General features: G+C 41.6%; 1 protein-coding gene across 1 annotated transcript in view; it reads right to left on the reverse strand.

The window, feature by feature from the left end:
* Window positions 1-2,777: 2,777 nt before the first annotated feature.
* The window catches only part of Lrrc63 (leucine rich repeat containing 63), a 36,626-nt gene continuing 19,118 nt past the window's right edge, over window positions 2,778-20,285 (reverse strand). The window contains exons 7-9 of the mRNA XM_021661001.2: window positions 13,349-13,432; window positions 5,933-6,175; window positions 2,778-4,631 (exon numbers count right to left, since the gene is read on the reverse strand). Coding sequence (XP_021516676.2) covers window positions 4,391-4,631; window positions 5,933-6,175; window positions 13,349-13,432 — 568 coding nt within the window. The 3' untranslated portion in view covers window positions 2,778-4,390. The remainder of the gene's footprint in view (window positions 4,632-5,932; window positions 6,176-13,348; window positions 13,433-20,285) is intronic.

The following is a 20,285-nucleotide window of genomic DNA, read 5'->3' on the forward strand; positions in this document are numbered from 1 at the left end:
CAACCAGCTATGGGGGTTGTAGAAATCAGCATTTGAATTACACAATAACCTTATGCCTACATAGTCGTGAGTTGTATCAGAAAGCAGGAGCCTGAGTGAGTAAGCCACCAAACAACACTCCTCTGTAAGTTCTCCTTTCTTGGCTGAGTGAGTTCCCTGGTTCCTACCTAGACTTCCTACCCTGATTACCCTCAGTGATGGACTATGACTTGAAAGTGTAAACCAAATAGCTCCTGTCCTCCCCACATCATTTTAGGCCAGTGTTAGGAAAATAAATGGGACTAATTTTTTGTAACTTGAGAACCATTATATGTCATCTAGAATAATGTGATGCCTGTAAGATAGAAGCCTGCCACAAGGCAGCTCAGATACAGCCAAGCCCAAGACAGGCCTTGATATGGTAACATGCCAAGGTGACACTAATTTGTTAGTGAGCCAGCCCTAGGATGTGAGCCCTGATAGTGCAATGAAAAAAAAATTGGAACTTTGGAGGTGGCCCCTAGGATTGCAATGCTGTTCTCCAACCAATTTTACTGATACTCATTGGCAAGAGTGTGTATGTGGCCCTGGCTTTCAAGGCCTTCAAACTTATGGCACCATTGCTGAGCTCACACATGCCCACCTGTCAGGGATAACCACTGGCCATCGTGCTCAAGGACCACTACCAGTACAGTTCTCCTGGCATGAGTGGAGCCTGCAAATCTCCTGAAATATTCTCACCAGCAAAGTTTTCCCAGTGGAACCCTCTATCAGCTGATTTCTGCCGAGCCAATGGGTTCCCTCTTGGCGTGATGTCAGTTTAACCTTTATGTTAGCATGGTAGAATAAGGAATGCTTGTGGGAATAAACCGAAAGACAACCTGATTGCTGAGTGCCTCAGAGCCCATTAGAGTCAGTGTTTTTTATCACAGGAACAGGAAGGGAACTAGAACACTGTGTAGGAGACAGATTTCAAAGTCAATGCTAAGAGACAGATGACAGACAGGAAGAGAGATAGCACCTTAATGACACAGTTTCAACTACTGAATCATGTTGCCTGTGGACACTTGCACAAAGCAATGTACTTCCCTTTGTTGGTTCAATGTGTTTCTGTCATTTTTCAGTGAAGATTCCTTAGTGAACAGCCTGTCATATTCAAAGTGTGCTGTTTGCCCTGTAACTCTATGCAGAATGATTTGTTTTGTGTACAGATTGGTTTTTTTTTTTCTTGATGTACTGGCGATTGAAGACAGGGCCTCGTGCATGACTGGCAAACACTGTCAGGGATCTGAGTTTTTAAAGTCCTTGTACCTTTTATTTCTAAAGCTTTAGAAAAAAAGTTCTAAAATCGAAATGTAATTTTTGATGTGCTGTGAAACACACACACACACACACACACATATATTTTGTTTTGTTATGTTTTGAGACAGGGTTTCTCTATGTAGTCTTGGCTGTCCTGGACTCACTTTGTAGACCAGACTGGCCTCAAATTCACAGTGATGAACCTGCTTCTGCCTCCCAGAGTGCTGGGATTAAGGGATTAATTATCATGCCCAGCTGATAATTCTATTTTTAAGCATGGTAACACATTATATAAAGGCATATAAGCATATACTCATGTCAATTCTTTTTGGCTTTCTCAAAGGGTGTTGGCATTACAGGGTAGATTCACTTCTTAGGCTTGACGGTATGTTTTAAAACAAATGTCCCTGACACATTCTGGTTGCCTCGCAGATCTACAGGGGCTCTTTGCAACTGGGTTTGTACACTCTATCATAATGACACAACTCCAAGTGCATTTCACATTGTTCCTCTGTCTCTGTGCATCTGTCTCTATATAATGTCTCTGTGATATTTCCGTTTCCTTCAGAGCATTATTATCTGTTCTCAGTTCAATCTAGGCACTCAGGCTATGGTCATCACCTGGTGGCTGTAATCCCAGGTACTGCAGAGACTGAGGCAAAAGGAAAATTGGCTCAAGGCTGCCCGGACGACAGAGTGAGTTCAAGGTCCGTATGAACAAGTTAGTAAGATCCATTCTCAAATTAACAAGTAGGGACACAGCTTAAGAGTAGAGAGCCTGCCTAGCATGGGCAAAGTCTTAGGTTCAACCTTTAGTTCTAAAAACAAATAAACAATTCATATTTCCCCTCTCAGGACACATTACAGGGCAATGGTGATCATGAAGAAATAACGCACCAGTAAGACTTAACCTTATGTTATTTTTACCTTATTTTATGCCTTTAGGCATATCATATGTTGACTGAATTAATCTTTGCCATGCCATATCCTTTTCTGGATTATCTGTGTGTGTGGTCATTATTTATCTTACTATAGTTTGTTTTCCTCGAGAACACAGTGTAATCTACTCCTTAAACTTTGCCTATCTCTACTTAAATTAAGCAGAATATCAAAACATCTGTTTATTGACTTCCATAATAAAAGCAATTATTTTGAAGGACTGGAAAGATGGCTCCAGCTGCTCTGACAGAGGATGCACACTGCTTGCCCGTACCCATGCTGGATGTCTCACAACTGCCTGTAACTCCAGCTCCGAGCAGAGCCGAAGTGCCCAATCTCTGTGAGCACCCAGCCCATAGGCAAAGATGCCCCCACAACACGCACACACAATTAAAACCTTTTACAAAATCTTGGCTTCATTATCTTATCTTTTCTTTATTCTTAAAATGATACACACAAATCTGACAGTTTATGCTCTATGACAATCTCTAATTACATGATGACAAAGACTGTAAGCTTACGTGTAAATGAGATTATTTTATTAAGCTTAACTATCACTATTTTAGACTGATTTAACTGCACACAAACACACAAAAAAAGCACCATGCTGTACATGAAATAATTCTGCGCCGTTTAAAATTGTTAAATGTGTGTTCACCAATGGACAGCAAATAACCCTGCTGGGCTATGGAGAGACCAGAGAATGAAGAGAAAGGGTGGATCTCAGAAGCTGGGCGAAGAGAATGAAGAGGACAGCTGTTTTAGCTGCTTTTCTATTGCTGTAACTTTTCTATTGCATAACTTCTAAAAGGGGATGTTTAATTGGGCTTATGACTCCAGGGGGTTAGAGCCCATAACTAGAATGAAGGCATGGCCGGGAGCGCACATCTCAGACAGCAAGCAGGAAGTAGAGCGATCACCTGGGCACAGCACATAGCTTTTGAAACCTCAAAGCCAGTCCCTGGTGACACATCTCCTCCAACAAGGCCACGCTTCCTGATCCTTCTCAAACTGTTCAGCAACTTGGGAACCAAACACAGGAGTCTATGGGGCCACTCTTATTCAAACCACCACACCTTCTTTGGAACAAAATAAGCTCTGAAACTTTTTTTTTTTAAAGATTAATTGTATGCAGTCCAGGTGTGCCGTCACAAGCCTTTAATCCTAGCACGTCGGAGGCAGAGGCGGCCGGATCTCTGTGAGTTTGAGGCCAGCCTTGTCTACAAAATGAGTCCAGGACAGCCAGGGCTTGTTACCCAGAGGAACCCTGTCTCGAAACAACAAAAAACAATAGCAGCAGCAGTAGTAGCAGTGGTAGTAGTATGAATGTTTTACCTGCATGTATCTATGTAGGCAATGTGCAAGCCTGGTGCCCTCATAGGTCAGAAGAAAGCATTAGATCCCTTGGAACTGGAGTTTTGATGGTTCCCAGCCGCTATGTGGGTACTGGGAACCAAATCTGGGTGCCCTGAAAAAGCAACAAGGCTCTTAACTGCTGAGTCATCTTGCAGGCTCTCAAAGCAAACTCTTAAAGCGTCAAGTTGCACTTTCGGTGGACACTTTGTGGTGTCATTGTCTGGGTTCTGCTTTCTCATTTGGCCATCACTGAAGGCTACGGTAAATTCAGTGCTGGCGTGTGAAGTTAGTCTCAGTTTTATGGGGTGTAGGCCAAGATAACCAATGAAGAGTGTATTAGATTTCTAAGGGGCAGAGAGAGCAATTCAAAACACTAAAAGTCATCTTGGAATTAATCTTTTATTCTCAAAAGAAAACCAGTCAAGATGGTTGGCACTGACCAGGTTTTCACGGAAATGCACAAACTAACATTTAATACCCAGACACATAACTTTGTGGCCTCATGTGACAGTTCTTGGTGATGGCTTCAAGCTGCTGGCCTGTCACTGGATATGGGTTCATGAAAAGACAAGGTGTAAGATGCTGTCCTTTTGGCAAAGGTAAACACGTTCTCCAGGAAATTCTAAAGATCCCCGCTGAACTCCGTCCGAAGGCCTTTCCTAGTCCCCGAGTTGCAGTTTTGCAGTGTTTCCTAACACTCAGACTTTCATGAGGAGGAGCATCAGAGACAAAACCCAGCAGAGAAGAGCCCTAGGGTCTCTGTGCAGAATCTGCGCTTGAAGAGATGAATTACATATACACACGTTTGTGGACTTCACAAAAGAACTACTGTATCGTTAGGCATCTTTTTTTTAACCCAGTCCATATTTAGAGGTATTCTTACAAAAGGAAAGCCTAGTAAGACAAAACCGCTTTCCTTCATCTCCCGATAGCAGGGAGAAGAGCAGACGTGAAACAGAATAGGAATCTGGTTTTCTCCAAACATATTACAGGATCGGATGATGCGAAAGCCCACACCAAACTTGGGACCATGACACCAGTCACACCTGGATAAGCTGAAAAGAAGAAATGTTAAGTGGATATTTCAGTTTCTCCTAATGTAGGAATTAATGCTTGTTTTTTTTTTTTTTTAATTGAGCTTACATCTAGATAAGGCACCTACTGTGAAGTCTAAATTTAAATTCTAAATACAGTGGAGTAACAGATTAGATATCTGTGCAAGGAACCATTTTTCTAAAGCAGAAGTAAATGTGCACAGTGCATTATAATTTACAAGTGAGGCTGTGGATTCTTCTCTTCTGAGGGGATGGGGATTAGATCCAAGCCTGTGTGAATTCTACATAAGCAAACTATTACTGAGCTATATTCTCATATGTATCATGGAGCGTGCCAGTGGCAGAGCAAAGCCACTCATTTGTGGCCAAGACACAAAAGGAACTGGGATCCCACAGTTCCCTTAAAAGGCATCTCTCCCATGACCTATGCTACGAACCTTTCGCTAGGCCCCACCTCTTAAAGGCTGCAAATGTCTCAGTTGCTGCACCTTGGATACGAACTTTAGTACACAGTCCTTTGAGGGACCATCAAGATCAAAACTATGCTATAGCAATGTCTTTATTTAGTCAATATTGGTCTTTTATATGTTCCTGAGGAAACATTCTACTTAGACATACTATAAATATTTGTACAACCCAGAAATGATGATTTGACTTACTTAAATAGTCAAAAATAGTTATATACCTTGTGGACATAACAGACAAGCTTAAATTGTACTAAGAATCATAATCTTGAGATTAGGTAACAAAGTCTTCATTGCTCATTGATTTGTGATGAAAAAAAAAGAAACAGAAACAAACAAACAAAACAAAAACAACACCAAACCAAACAAACCACTAACCCACACACATACACAAACACAAAGCAAACAAACAAACCAAAAAACTCCAAAAGCCCCCAAACCCAAAACAAAACAAACAAAACAAAAGCAAAACCAGAAACCCCCAAACAAACAAAAGACCCTATGTGATATATTACTGATAGCTCTCATGTCAGGATGGAGTAAAGCAAATCCCTTGGAACTAAATTTTTGAAGGGAATCGCTTCTAAGTACTTAGTAATTCATACAAGAGATTTAACTAACATACACATAGATACTGTCCACTGACTCAGCAACATACTCTTCTGAGCTTCAGAAATAACTGGAGAAATAATAGTATGCAATACGACTGATTTAGACTACATTAGTATAACTACGAAGCAAGAATGGGTAAATGAAGAAGTGTGTGTGGAGGTGTGTGTGCCTTAGTAAAATACTTAGAAATGCGCTTTGATAAAGAGTGTGTTAAAAATTACTCACCTTCTCAGATGATTTTTAGCTTTCATTGGGACGGAATCATAAATTTTGTGAAGGTCATTTTTAACAATGAAGAAAGAACAAATTTCAGTAAGCCGTAGGGGGTCATTCAAGGAATTCTCTACCCAAAAATGACTACTAGTGAACATATTAGCAAACTGTAATTTGACCAAGTTAAGCGTTAAAATTCCAGGTGGAAAGGAAGTCATGTGATAATTTCCATCAACAGTCAGTTTTTCAAGTGATCTGTACATAAAAAGGATCATATTTTACAAGATAATCATGCAGTTTATAATATTCAAACAAGTTTCTGCGCTGGTATTCTTGAAACCTGGCACTAAAACTAGTGGCAATAAAGTATCTATTTTGATATTTTCCTGAAATCAAGAGAGTTTCCTTATAAAACAACTGAACCAATATATTATTATGCAAAGGGGTGCGTTTCTGTGAATGAAACAGTGGGTGCGTGCATTTAGGGTTCTTTGCAAGCTGCTATGACTCTGGAAAAAGAAATAGCCGCAAATGCAGAAAGACTAAGAGGTGCGACAGCACACCAACACAGTGGGATGACACACAGGAAGACATCACTTTCAGAGACAAGCTGAACACCGATATAGGACTTTTCTATGAATGCCTAATAAACACAGTGATATATGTAACCTTAAAAGACACAGTTCCGCTATGCTTTGCCTCCCTGGCACTTTGCTCCCTTACTTTTACTGTGTCAGTGGTTTCTAATGATCCTTGTCTCTTTACACAAAGAGAATGAGGGCGACTGAGTTTTCTCGTTGACTTGGTGATGTTTCCTGCAGCTATTTATCTCTTTTCTAATGAGTGCTTGGACAGAAAAGCTTCAGTGCACGAAAGGCATACCAGCATCAAATCATCGTCAAAATGCCTTGCAAACGAACAGGCTGATATATGCCTCTAGGAACAGGAGCAGGTGGGCAAGTCTGAACGTTCCTCGATCTAGTCTTACATACCTCTTGCTCCAAATCGGATTCTCTAATGGGAACTCTTGCTGACAAAAATAATGAGCCAAGAGGGTGCTCCAAACAGAAGGACCACGCAACTTTTCGAGTACAGCTTGACCACTGTACCTCCTGTGGTCAGCTAAATGTGAGGGAAATCCCAAACTCTTACTTTGTTCTAAAAGAACAAAGTGGGTGTGTCTAAAATGGACACAACCATGTCCCCTCTGCAGGCCACACAAGCCTTGGGGATAGCAGCAGAGTCCTGCTATGATATGAACATTTCACACACTTCCTATGCTCTTTAAAATTATTTTTTTCATATGGTATGTTTCGATCGTGTTTCTTCATCTGCCCCAGCTACTCCCAGACCCCCCACCTCCCCTACCCACCCATCTTTGTTTTTTTAATCTCTCTCCCTGTTTAAAAAAAAAAGAAAAAAAAAACTACACATCCAAAAGCCAAAATAAGACGAAAATGCCAAAACCAAAAATACACACCCACACACATGCAACAAACAAAACCAACCCCACCAAAAAAAAAAAAAAAAAATCACTGAACAAAATCATGGCGGTCATTTTGTGATAGCTGAAATAATCATAGGGCATTGGACCTACCCTAAGGGTGGTTACTATGCCCAGTGATCGTCCATTGGAAAAAATAAATTGATTTTTCCTTTGCCAGCATGTATCAGCAGCAAATAGTTATTGGTCAGGTATGAAACCATGCATCCACAGTCTCATTCTCAGCGCTGGGCCCCTGCCTGGCTTGAACCTGTGCAGGTCTTGTACAGGCAGCCAGTTTCTGAATTCGTAGAGTATCAGTCCTGCTTTGTCAAGAAGATACACTGTTCTTAGACTCATCCATCTCACAATCCTTCCACCTCCTTTTCTGCATAAATCCTTGAGCTCTGAGGGGTAGGGCTTCACAAAGACATCGCATTTAGGCCTGAGCACTCCAGTCTCTCACTCTCTGCATATTGCCCAGTTGTGGGTCCCGTGTTAGTTCCCATCTACTGCAAGAAGCTTCTCTGTTGACGGCTGAGCGAGGCACTGATCTGTAGGTATAGCGGAATGTCATCAGGAGGCATTTTATTGCTATGTTCCTTTAGCAGAGTAGTAGAAGTATTTGGTTTCACCTGGGTCCATAGTCTATTTAGTCTCAGGTTCTTGATCAGCTTAGCAGCAGAAGGTGAGGGTTTCATTTCATGGAGGAGACCTTAAATCCAAGCATAAAGTGGTCGGTTACGCCAATAACATCTGTGCCACTATTATCCCAGTATAGCTTGCGGGTGAGTCAGTGTTGTAGGTCATAGTGTTTGCAGCTGGGTTGATGATTATCTTTTTCCTCTGGTAGCATGCGGAGTACCTTCCAGCACTATGAATCCTAGTCATCAGTGCTGAAGCTTCTAGTTAGGCACCAGCTCAACTTCTCCATGATCCGCGAGATAAATGAGCATTCTCTTCAACTACAGGACCTCACCTGTTAAAGTTGTGGAAAGCAACTTTAACCATCCTACGATGTTTGGGGAGGTTCCATGTAACCCTTTTGGCTAATGACTCAACAAGATGTAACCCATTCCTGGCACTGGATGTTTTAGTTGGTGGCATAAGATGTCTGGGTTGTGGGGTGGGGACAAGTGTCTCCCACATTATTTGATGACTCCATTTAAATTCTTTCTATATATGGATATATCTTAGGAAGCTTCTACAACTTTCCATATGTTTCAAATGACCTTTAGTGTTAGTTGTCCCTCCCTATATTCCCTTGATTACATTTCTCTTCCATCCCCCTTCCTATTTAATATGCCTCTTGTAGACTCCCCTTTATCTTCCAGAACACTATTTTCTATTTTCCCTTTCATGGGAGATCCTCTCCTTCTTATTAGGTACTTAACCTTTGTGGTTGTTTGAATTTTAGCACATATATTGAAAGCTTAAGAGCTAACATCCACAAATAAAAAAACAAAACAGAATATCTGTTTTTACCTCATTCAAGAAGAGTTTATTCTAACTGCAATTTTACCTGCAAATTTCATCATTTGATTTTTCTTAACAGCCAAATATTTCGTTGTTGTAAACGTGCCACATCTTCATTATGCATTCATCAGTTGATGAGCATCTAGGCTTTTTTTCCCCCCAATTCATGTGTACTGTGACTAGAGATACAATGAACATAGATAAGCAGTATCAGCAGTACAATGCAGAGTCCTTGGGCATAGGCTCAAGAACGCTGTATTTGGATCTTGAGCTTTAGGGACATTGATTCCCAGCTTCCTGAGGAACAGCCACACTGAGTTCCATGGTGGGTAGACTGCTTTGCATTCCCACCAGCTATGAATAACTGTCCCCTTTTCCCCACCAGCAGGTGCTGTTATTTGTTTTTATTGGTCTTGGCCCCTCTGATTGGTATAAGATGGAATCTCAAAGTAGTTTTAATCTGCATTTCCCTGATGGCTAAGAGTTTTTCAACCGTTCGTGTTTCACCTCTTGAAAAGTCTCTGCTTAGTTCTGCACCACAGTTAATTGATTTGTTTTCTTGATGTTAATTTTTTTTTTAGTACTTCATATATAGTCAACATTAACCATCTATCAGATAATTGGTGAAGATATCTTCCTAGTCTGTAGGCTGCTGTTTTGTCAGAATGGTGTCCTTTTCCATACAGAAGCTACTTGCCTTCCTACGGTTCTAATTCATTAATTTTTGGTCTTCGTGCCTGTGCTATTGGTGTGTTGTTCAGAAATTCCTTTCTGGTGCCATTGAGTTCAAGTCTATTGCCCACTTTCTTCCTCTGTCAGGTTCAGGTTATGTCCTAGTTAGGGTTTCTGCTGGTGCAAGAAAACACCATGACCAAAAAGCAAGTTAGGGAGAAAAGGGTTTATTTGACCTACACTTCCATAGCACTGTTAGTCATTGAGGAAAGTCAGGACAGAAACTCAAAGAGGGCAGGGACGTGGAGGCAGGAGCTGATGCTGAGGCCATGGAGGGGTGCTGCTCACTCGTTTACTCCCCGTGGCTTTGCTCAGCCTGCCCTCTTACAGAACTTTGAGCCTCCAGCCCAGGGATGGCACCACACACGGTGTGCTGGGTCTTCCTCCATCAATCAGCAATTAAGAAAATACCTTCACGCCAAATGTTATAGAGGCATTTTATAAATTGTGGTTCCCTTCTTCATGTAACTCTAGGTTGCGTCAAGTTGACATAAAACTACCCAGCACAGGTTATGTGTCTTCGGGCCATTTGGAATTGAGTTTTATTTCAGGATGCTAAATATGGCTCTATTGCATTCTTGCAGCTATCTATTTTAACAAGCATAATTTTTGAAGATTTTGAAGCTGCTCCAGTGTGTATTACTGTTTGTTACTTTGGGTGCACTTTTTCCTGTAATGATTATGTGGTGTCCTTCCCTATGTCTTCTGATTCGTTTGACCGATGTCTGTTTTGTCAGGTATTACAACAGCTACACCTTCTTTGGTCCATTTGCTTGAACTATCTATTTCCATCCTTTTACCCTGATGTCTATTCTTCGTGAGGTGTGCTTTTTTGATGCACCACAAAGATGGATCCTGTTTTCTAAATCTGTTATGCATTTCTTTTTTACATCGGGGGATTTTTTTTCCTATGGTTTGTTTAAAAACTATTTTCTGTGCTTCTGACCTAGGTTTCTTTTTCTTCCTCAAAACAATTATTCATAGATTTGGTCTTTTCATAGTTTCCCAGATTTCCAGGATATTTTATGCCTGGATTTAAAAAAAAAAAATTAACATTTTCTTTGACTGAGCTATTCATTTCTTTTACCTTGTCTTCAACACGTGAAATTTTCTCTTCCATGTCTTGTAACCTGTTGGTGAGGCTTACCTCCAAGATTCTTGCTTGACATCTAAGTTGTTCATTTCTTGTTGTATTTCAATTTGGACTTTCTTGAGTGATTCAATTTCTTTGTCAAATTCTACTTTCACATCTTGAATTGTTTTATTTCATTCAACTGACTCCTTGTGTTATTCATATGCTCTTTACGGTCCTCAAACATGGTCAAAATTGCTCTTTTCAAATCCATGTTTTGTGTTTCATCTAAATTGTTTTTATCAGAGAATGTTGCAACAGGGTTGCTGCCTTCTGGAGGAGGTCAGATGCCTTGGGGTTCATGTTGTGTTTCTGCACTGCAATCTAGGAACCCAGAGTTAACTCTAATTCAAGTGTTTCTTGATGTGAGTTTCAGGTCTTGTTTTGTTGGGTGGGTGTGTTCTGTCCTTCGGCTGCTGTTGCTCCCTCTGGATACTCAAGCTAAGTGTGGTGGCTGTGGGGTCCTTCAGTGGAGACTGTTTTAGGGTCAACATGTGACATAAAGGAATAGAGATGGGCTAGAAGGAAAGGTTGTGAGGAGTAGCAGGACAGAATTAGGGTCAGCCTGGGTCTGCACCAAGATGTAGGGATGGAGATAGTGGAGGAGGGGCTCCTGCAGGCAGGCTGAAGGACTGAGAATACATCTGGGGAGAATGTAACGAAAAACCTGGCTGGAGCCTCTGTCTGCATCGGGGAATGTTGGTGGGGTGGGAGGAGGGCTCCTGGCAGCACTAAAAATGCCTCGATAGTCTTACACTGAACACCTTACTCCCAAGATATTTGGAGGTAGAGCTCCAAATATCACTAGGAAGTGATTCGTTTTGACAGAAAGCTCTCACAAATGGGATAAATGCCCTTATAAATGAAACTTTGGAAAGATCCCTTCCATCCTATGAGGTGAGGATGAGCTAGAGAAAAGGGTACTATGCCTCCCGTTAGGGCAATGGTCAAGTTTTAAGCATGATTTAGACACTTAAAGTCAGTATTGGTGTTAATGGTGTTTTAAGTGTATATTGTGAGCACTTCTTATCTCTGTGTTCCTTTAAGTCAGTGGTTCTCAACCTTCCTAATGCTGTGACCTTTTGACACAGTTCCTCATGTTGTGGTGGCCACCAACCATGAAATGATTTTCCTTGCTACTCTGTGACTGTAGTTTTGCTACCGTTATGAATCTTAATGGAAATAATTTTGGGGACAGAGGTTTGCCATGTGGGTTGCGACCCACAGGCTGAGAACCGCTGCTTTGAGTAAAGCTGTTGGGAACGGGTGAGTTTGACTACTTAACAGCTCACTGTCCTGACCACCAGGACCGAAAGACTAGCCAGACGCCAAAGAGATAGCCCATGCACTCGGTGGGGCATTGCCAACTGGGCATCCCACAGAGGGGCATAAAATAAGATTTGAGAGGCTGGAGCGATGGCTCAGCAGTTAAGAGCACACACGGCTAAGGACTGACTTGCATTTCTAGCGCCCACGCCAACTGGCTCACAACTGCCTGTAACGCTCCTGGGATTTCAATACTTCTGGCCTCCTCAGGTACCTGTGCTCGCATGCACACAGTCTCACATAGACACACATACAGACACGGGATGAAAAATCATTTATTGAAATATTTGAAAGATTAAGAGTACATAATGTTTTAGATTTTAGTTTTATTGTTTATATATTTGTATATGTGAGTGTGTGTGTGTGAGTGTGTGTGTGTGTGTGTGTGTGTGTGTATGCCATGTATGTGCCACAGTACCCTTAGAAACCCGAAGAGAGCATCAGATCCTGAAAATTGAATTTCAGGTGGTTGCAAGCCATCCAAGGTGGGTGTTAGAAAATGAAGTAGGGTCCTATGGAAGAACAGTAAATACTCTTAAACCACTGTGCCATTACTCTAGACCATGTCATACGTTTTAAAATGAGAAATATCAACAAAAATTGTGTGTAACTCAAGACAACTGCAATTTATGTGTCAAGTTTGTGTTCATGTGTACTGCGGCAAATATATAAAATAATCTTAAAGATTAGAACAAATAATCTTGACAAATTAGTCAAGAGATAATTACTAAAAAATATCTTCCCTATCAGTCATTATTGCAAATTCATAATAAATAATAAAGACACAGATCCAGGCATGGTGGCACATGGCTTTAATCCCAGCACTCAGGATACAGAGGCAGGCATATCTTTGTGAGTTGGAGGCTAGTCTGGTCTACATAGTGAGATACAGATCAGCCAAGGCTGCATTGTGAGACCCTGTCTTAAAACAAACAAGTGAATTCAGGACTCTTGTTAACTTGTAAAATAATTTGATATATATATATGTGTGTGTGTGTGTGTAAATTGAAATGTATAAAAGTCATATATACCCACTTCAAAAATGAACAAAATAGCTTGTTATTCTGTTAAAAGGTTTTACTTTAAACAAATCATTGTAAATACACCTTACAGATACATCTTACTAGAGATTCAAATTATATTAAGAAACAAGCCCCACGATGCACAGATTATAGACTGTGACTGAAACAAATGAGAAAACTAAGTTCTTCGTCATTATCATTACCCAACATCATTAATGAGATAGTCCTTTTCTGTGAATCTACTACTTTGTAAATACCTGAGTCTCTGGATATCATTTGGGATATGCGCTAGTTCATTGTAGGAAACATCAAGTTCCTCAAGAAAAGACAGATGAAACAACCTTAAACAGAAATAACAATGAGTTGCAGAAGTGACTGTTCATTCTCCCTGGGAACTAAAACATTCAGAAATTAAGCACTTTCCCGAGACACCGAGAGGTATGTCAGCTTCCTTTCATTACGGGTAGTCTAAGTTCCGTGAACACCCCCTGAAAAATGGTTCTTCTGTCCGTACAGACTGCTTTGAGATCACTGGAGGGGGAAAGCCTCACTTAACAAAAGTTAGCTAAGAATCTTTTATCATCTGAAGATTTTTCTTGGTTTCTACATTTGTTTCCTACCTGAATGCTGGGTAGCTGGAAACATCAGGACCCCGCCCTTCCAAAGTTCAGGAGCCACGACGCCAGCACCCGGCTCTGGGAAGGACTGGGTCCTTCTAACTGGAGGCTTCAGTTAGAGTCCTTATGTCTCTCCTGGCTTCCAGGGGTTGCTTGCAGCCCTCGCCTGTCCCCGGCTCGCTCGCAGCACCATTTGCCTCCTACTCCACGGGGTCTCCTTCCCAGGACACCAGTCACAGGATCCGGGGCCCACCGTTACTCAGAATGACTCCCATTTAACCTGAGAAATTTCCATTTACATGCGGACATGGACTCTTGAGGGTCTTTGTTCAACCCAAGTAGATTCTGACTTTCCTAGTGAAATAACTTTGATTTTTTTTTTCTTCTTCCCATCAAGTGACGGAGGTAAGAACTAGAGGATATAATGGCTGTACAGCACACAACTCTGGCCTCATGAGTCTGTTTCCTAAGGGGCGCATATAGAAACCACTTATTGAAGACTGGGATTGAATGGCCAAGTATCCTGATCACAGTCCCTGGGAGCCCCCATTCTGTGTGCACTAGTCTCAAAATCTGCCTCTTTCTATACAAACAAACCTGGACTATTGCTTGCCTGGCCATCAGCTAAGGCATTGTGAGCCCAGGACTTTGCTAACTTCCCACTGTTTCTGCATGGGTAGGTAGAGAGCTTCTATGTATCTCCAAATGCCATGCAGCACCTGCCCAGGCCTGATTCTTTGGTCGCTGTCTTCTCATATTTGAAATCTTAACCTAGATGTTGCCTCTTGCACAGTGTTTTCCCCAAATCCTTACAGCTGGAAGAGCTGACACTTCTGAGTGCCGGCTACCTCTCTCTCGGCCCCTGTGCCATGGTGCAATGATGAGATTCTGGAGTCCGGGAATTCTATCTTATACTTCTGTCTATCCAGTGTCTCACCGAGTAAGTCAAAAATGAGTGAACCCCAGTTAATCTAAACTCCTTTGCTCTGAGAACCTGTTTGTGTTGATTAGGAAAATGTAAGATAACCTTTTTCAATACAGTGGTCCCCCAAATTTTGTTTTCATTCCTGTAAAGAAAACGTTGATACTACCTAGTCTGTTTTTTGGTTTTTTTTTTTTTCAACTCAAGATCATATTTTACTTTTTTTTGCCTCAGGAACTTCCTCTCTGCCCACCAGTGGATCACAGAGATCTTCCCCTTCAACTTCCTTCCCCTCACTTATCCCATTATCCCAGCCACAAACTCCAGGAGGCACTTCCTGGGAACCCACAGACTAGCCTGGTCAGGGAAGCAGCGAGGCTAACTGCAGATCTTCGCCTCTCCCTCCAACCCTCCAATTTCCCAGGCCCATCCCAGGCTCTGTAGCAGACCATCTTCTGTGGCCTCTCCTTACTCTCTGCCCCCATTACCAGGGGACTAAGCAGATCCTGGTGGAACACCCTGCTTTCCTCCTACTGTGCACCTCCCCAGACCATACCCATTCCTAAGTGTCAGCTCCCAATTCCTAGAAACACATTTTACCTGGAAACCCCTGTGGCCACATCTATCAGAGTCTCCTTTCAGGCATCACACAGCCACTGCACTCTCCTAAAACCCAGAGAACAGAAACCAAGGGGAAAAGACCCTCTCCTCCCAACAAAAGCAAGGGCAGATATCAATGCCTAGAATCACAACCTTCCCAAATCCAGATGTCTAGACACCTGTGTAAAAACAGGGCTTTACTTAGCCAGCAGATCTGGCCTCTTTCTGGATGGAGCTGGCCTCTGATCGCCCGTGACATGTTTTTCTACCTGCAGAATGGGACAGGAGAGTCTGGATAACCGGACAATCTGTCTCCCAGTGAGGTCCTAGGTCGGCAGCAGCACCTGGGAACCCGTCAGGCACATTTTCAGAGACTCTAGAGACTGGGGTTAAATGATCTGTGTCTCCACACCTTCAGGTGACCCCAGCTTCGGTCCCACTGCACCAGAAGGCCTCTGATTAGGGCTGGGATCAGAGTCCAGCAGCCCTACCACAGCAGGCCCTGAGCATTGCAACAGAACTGAAAAAAAAGGTCCTTAAAGCAGCCTTTTATGAATATAATAGAGGTCTTCAAATTCCTTAAAGAAATCTATGAAAACACAAACAGTAAAAAGAAATTAATAAAACAGTTCAAGATCTGAATGTGAAAACAGAATCAATACAGAAAACCCAAACTGAAGGTAATCTGGAAGTAAAAAATTTAAGAACTCAAAAAGAAACCACAGAGGCAAGCCTCAACAACAGAATACAAGAAGAAATGGTAGACAGACTATCAGGCATTATAGACAGAATAGAAGAAATGAATATACTTGTCAAAGAAAATATTAAATCTAAAAAACTCCTTCTCCAAAACATCCAGAAAATCTGGGACACTATGAGAACACCATAATAGAAATAGAGGAAGAAGAAGAAACCCAGGTCAAAGGTACAGAAAATATTTTCAACAAAATCATAGAAGAAAAGTTTCCTAATCCAAAGATGGAGATGTTTATCACAGTATATGAAGCATACAGGATAACAGATAGACTAGATCAGAAAAGAAAGCCCCCATCACCAATGGAGGAGGGTTCCCCTTTCTCCACAATCTTGTACAATCTGGAAATCAATCTGGTGCTTTCTCAGAAAATTAGGAATACTGCCACCTCAAGATCCAGCTATACTACTCCTAGGCATATACCCAAAAGATGCCCCACCATTCAATAAGGACATTTGCTCAACTATGTTCATAGCAGCTTTATTTATATTAGCCAGAATCTGGAAACAACCCAGATGTCCCTCAACGGAGGAATGGACACAGAAATTGTGGTACATTTACACAATGGAATACTACTCAACGATTAAAAACAAGGAAATCCCGGTGGGGAAAAAAAAAAAAAAGAACATCCTGTGAGGTAACCAGAAGCAGAAAGATACATATGGTATAAACTCACTTATAAGTGGATATTAGCCATATAATATAGGATAAACATACTAAAATCTATAGTCCTAAAGAAGCTAAACAAAAAAGAGGACCCTAGGGAAGATGCTTAATCCTCATTCCGAAGGGCAAACAGGATAGACATAGAAAGCAGGAGAAGACAAGGAACAGGACAGGAGCCTTCCAAGGAGAACCTCTGAAAGACTCTATCCACCAAGGTATTGAAGGAGATACTGAGACTCAGCCAAACTTTGGGCAGAGTACTGGAAACCTTATGGAAGAAGAGGGAGATAGAAAGACCTGGAGGGGACAGGAACTCCACAAGGAGAACAACAGAGCCAAAAAACCTGGGCCCAGGGAGACTTGTAGAGACTGATACTCCAACCAAAGACCATGCATGGAGAAAACCTAGACCCAGTGTTCAGAGGAAGCCCATAGGCTTTTCAGTTTCCCTAGTAAGGGGTACAGGGGCTATCTCTGACATGAACTCAGCAGCAGGCTCTTGATCACCTCCCCCCTCCGGGGGGGGGGGTTTACAACCTTGCCAGGCCACAGAGGAAGAGGATGCAGCTAGCCTTGATGAGATCTGATAGGCTAGGGTCAGATAGAAGGGGAGGAGGTCCTCCCTTATCAGAGGACTAGGAAAAGGGCATGGGGGGGGAGAAGAGGGAGTGTGGGTGGGACTGGGAGGAGACGAGAGAGGGGGCTGCAGCAGGATACAAAGTGAATAAATTGTAATAAATAAATAAATAAAATTTAAAAAGAAAAGAAAGTCCCCTTAGCACATAATAATCAAAACACTTAAACATACAGAGCAAAGACAAATAATAAAATCTTCAAGGGGAAAACACCAAATACTATATAAAGGCTGACCTATTAGAATAATACATGACTTCTCAATGGAGACTCTAATAAGCCAAAAGGTCCTGGACAGATGCTCTACAGACTCTAACAGACCACAGATACCAGCCCAGGCTACCATACCATACCATACCATACCATACCATACCATACCATACCATACCATACCTACCATCCCATACCATACCCAGCATAACTTTCAATCACAGTAGATAAAGAAAATAAAGACATTCCATGATAAAACCAAATTTAACCAATATCTATCTACAAAACCTGTCTTACAGAAGGCTAGAAGGAAAACTTCAACCTAAAGAGTTAACCATGCTCAAGAATCAACAAACACTGCTCATTGATATCTCTCAATATCAATGGTCTTAATTGCCCAACAAAAAGACACACTAACAAAACGGATGTGAGAGCAGGATCCATCCTTCTGCTGCACTCAAGAAACACACTTTAATACAAAGGACAGACATCAGGGTAAATTGATGCAAAAAGATATTCCAATCAAATGAGCCTAAGAAGCAAGCTGATGTAGCCATTTTAATATCTGACAAAAGAGACTTTAAACCAAAACCAGTCAGAAGAGATAGGAAAGGACACTACATACTTATTAAAGGAAAAACACAAGAGGACCCTGCAATTCTTAACATCTGTGCATCAAACACAAGGGTACCCAAGTTCAAAAAGAAAACATTACTACAGTAGTTTAAATCACATATTGAGCCTCACACACTGATAGCGGGAGACTTCAATACCCCACTCTCATCAACAGACAAATCATCCAGAAATAATCTAAACAGAGAAATGCCAGAGTTAACTGACATTATAAGCCAAATGGTGGACGTAATAGATATTTACAGAACATTCACCCAACTACCAAAATAAAAACAGAAACAACAACCCAACAACAAACACTGATCAACAATGGTGTCTGCAAAACGTGCTGGAGCATTGGTGGCACAAAGCTTGTGGAGTAACCAACCAAAGTCTGATTTGACTTAAGATCCAGTCCAGGAGATGGAACCCTTACCCAGCACTGCTTGGTTTACCAAGAACATGAGCCTACATAGCTCAGGGACCTAGGGCAAAACCAAATACTACTGTCCTTCTAAAAGAACATAACATTAAAACAAACGACTCCTCATAACATCCTGCTACACTCATGGATCATTTCCTTGCTCAGACATCATCAGAGAGGCTTCCTCTTGAAGCAGATAAGAACAAACACAGAGAGTCCCAGCCAGTACGCAGAGAGTGAGAGACCTTGGAACACTCAACCCTAAACAGGATGTCTCCATCACATCCTTCCCTTCCAGGCTCAGGGACCCAGCAGAAGAGGAGGAAAGGATGTAAGAGGATGTAAGAGCCAGAGGGGATGGAGGACATCAAGGAAATATGGTCTTCTAAGTCAACATGAGCAACGATCACAGAGGTTGAACCCACAGAGACTGAGGCAGCATGTATAGGGCCTGCACGGGTCTGCGCCAGGTCCTTTGCAGATATATTATGGCTTCCAGCTCAGCGCTCTTATGGGATTCCTGAGTGTGCAAAGGAGTGGATCTCACAGTTTCTTGTGCCTCCTTGGACTCTTTTTCTTCTCTTTGTTTTGTCCAATTCCAGTGGGTTAGTTTTGTTTTATTTTAGCTTATATCTTATTTTACTGTTATCCCTTAGAAGCCTGCTTTTTAACAAGACATGGAAAGGGAGTGAATTCAGATGGGAGGTGAGATGGGAAGGAACTGGGAGGAATAGAAGGAGGGGAAACTGTAATTAGGATATACTATGTGAGAAAAGGAAAAATCTATTTTCAATAAAAGGGGGGAAAAAAAGAACTTCCAGGGCTCTGGATGTTTTACTTCACTGAAGACATATAAGTTCAGAGGAAATGAAAAAGCTTTAGAAACAATTGGAAGAATTTACAAAACAATTTACAAGACACTTTTCCTTGATTTTTGTAGTGTTCCTGAAATCAAGTGCACTTTGTCTAACCTTCCCAGTAGACATGAAGGATGTGTGTGGCTTGCCAATCTTCCAAGCGTCTACAGTGCTGAGCTGGCCTTGGGGAGCACTGTGCCTTCTCATGGATCTCAGGCAACTACAAAGATCTAGCTAGGAGTGGAAAAACACTGTGCAAGCACCTCGTCATGTTTTTAGAAAATGTAGTCACCCAAGTAACACAGCAGAGGACAAACAGCTTTAACATAAATATTAAGTAAAAATTTAGACAAGTAATAACAGAAAACGACAATGTGTTTCATTTTTTAAAATGTAGCTCAGGTTGGCCACAAACTTTCTCTGTAGCTTTTACTCTGACCATTTGGCTTTCCTATGACTGGGCTTCTCTCTGTTGTATTTCATTCTGCCCATCGTCCTTCTCTGAAAAGATAGACTCATTTGTCTCCCATGATGCATCTGGTTGCCTTTGCATATCCCAAGTGTTCCCTTCACCTGGTCTCTGTAATTTCCTCTCTCATCTACCAGTGCCCAGTGTGTTGCTGTTTCTCCCAGGATCTTTTTAAAGAAGAGCGCACATTCATCCAAAATATCTAGGAACCTAACGCTTTCAACCAAAATTTCAATTATATACTGTGATTTGTTGTAATACATTAAATTTCAGATGCTCTTTGGGACACAAAAGCTAGGATTTCTAAGTCAGTAAGTGCATGTCACATTATAGTTGTTAATGGTGAGCAAAATATTATATATATAACTTAATTTTCCATATGTGTATAGTATATTTTATGTATTCTGTGATACTGACATTTTAGAAAGTT

Source organism: Meriones unguiculatus, chromosome 9, assembly GCF_030254825.1.
Source record: "Meriones unguiculatus strain TT.TT164.6M chromosome 9, Bangor_MerUng_6.1, whole genome shotgun sequence".
NCBI classification, from domain to species: Eukaryota; Metazoa; Chordata; class Mammalia; order Rodentia; family Muridae; genus Meriones; species Meriones unguiculatus.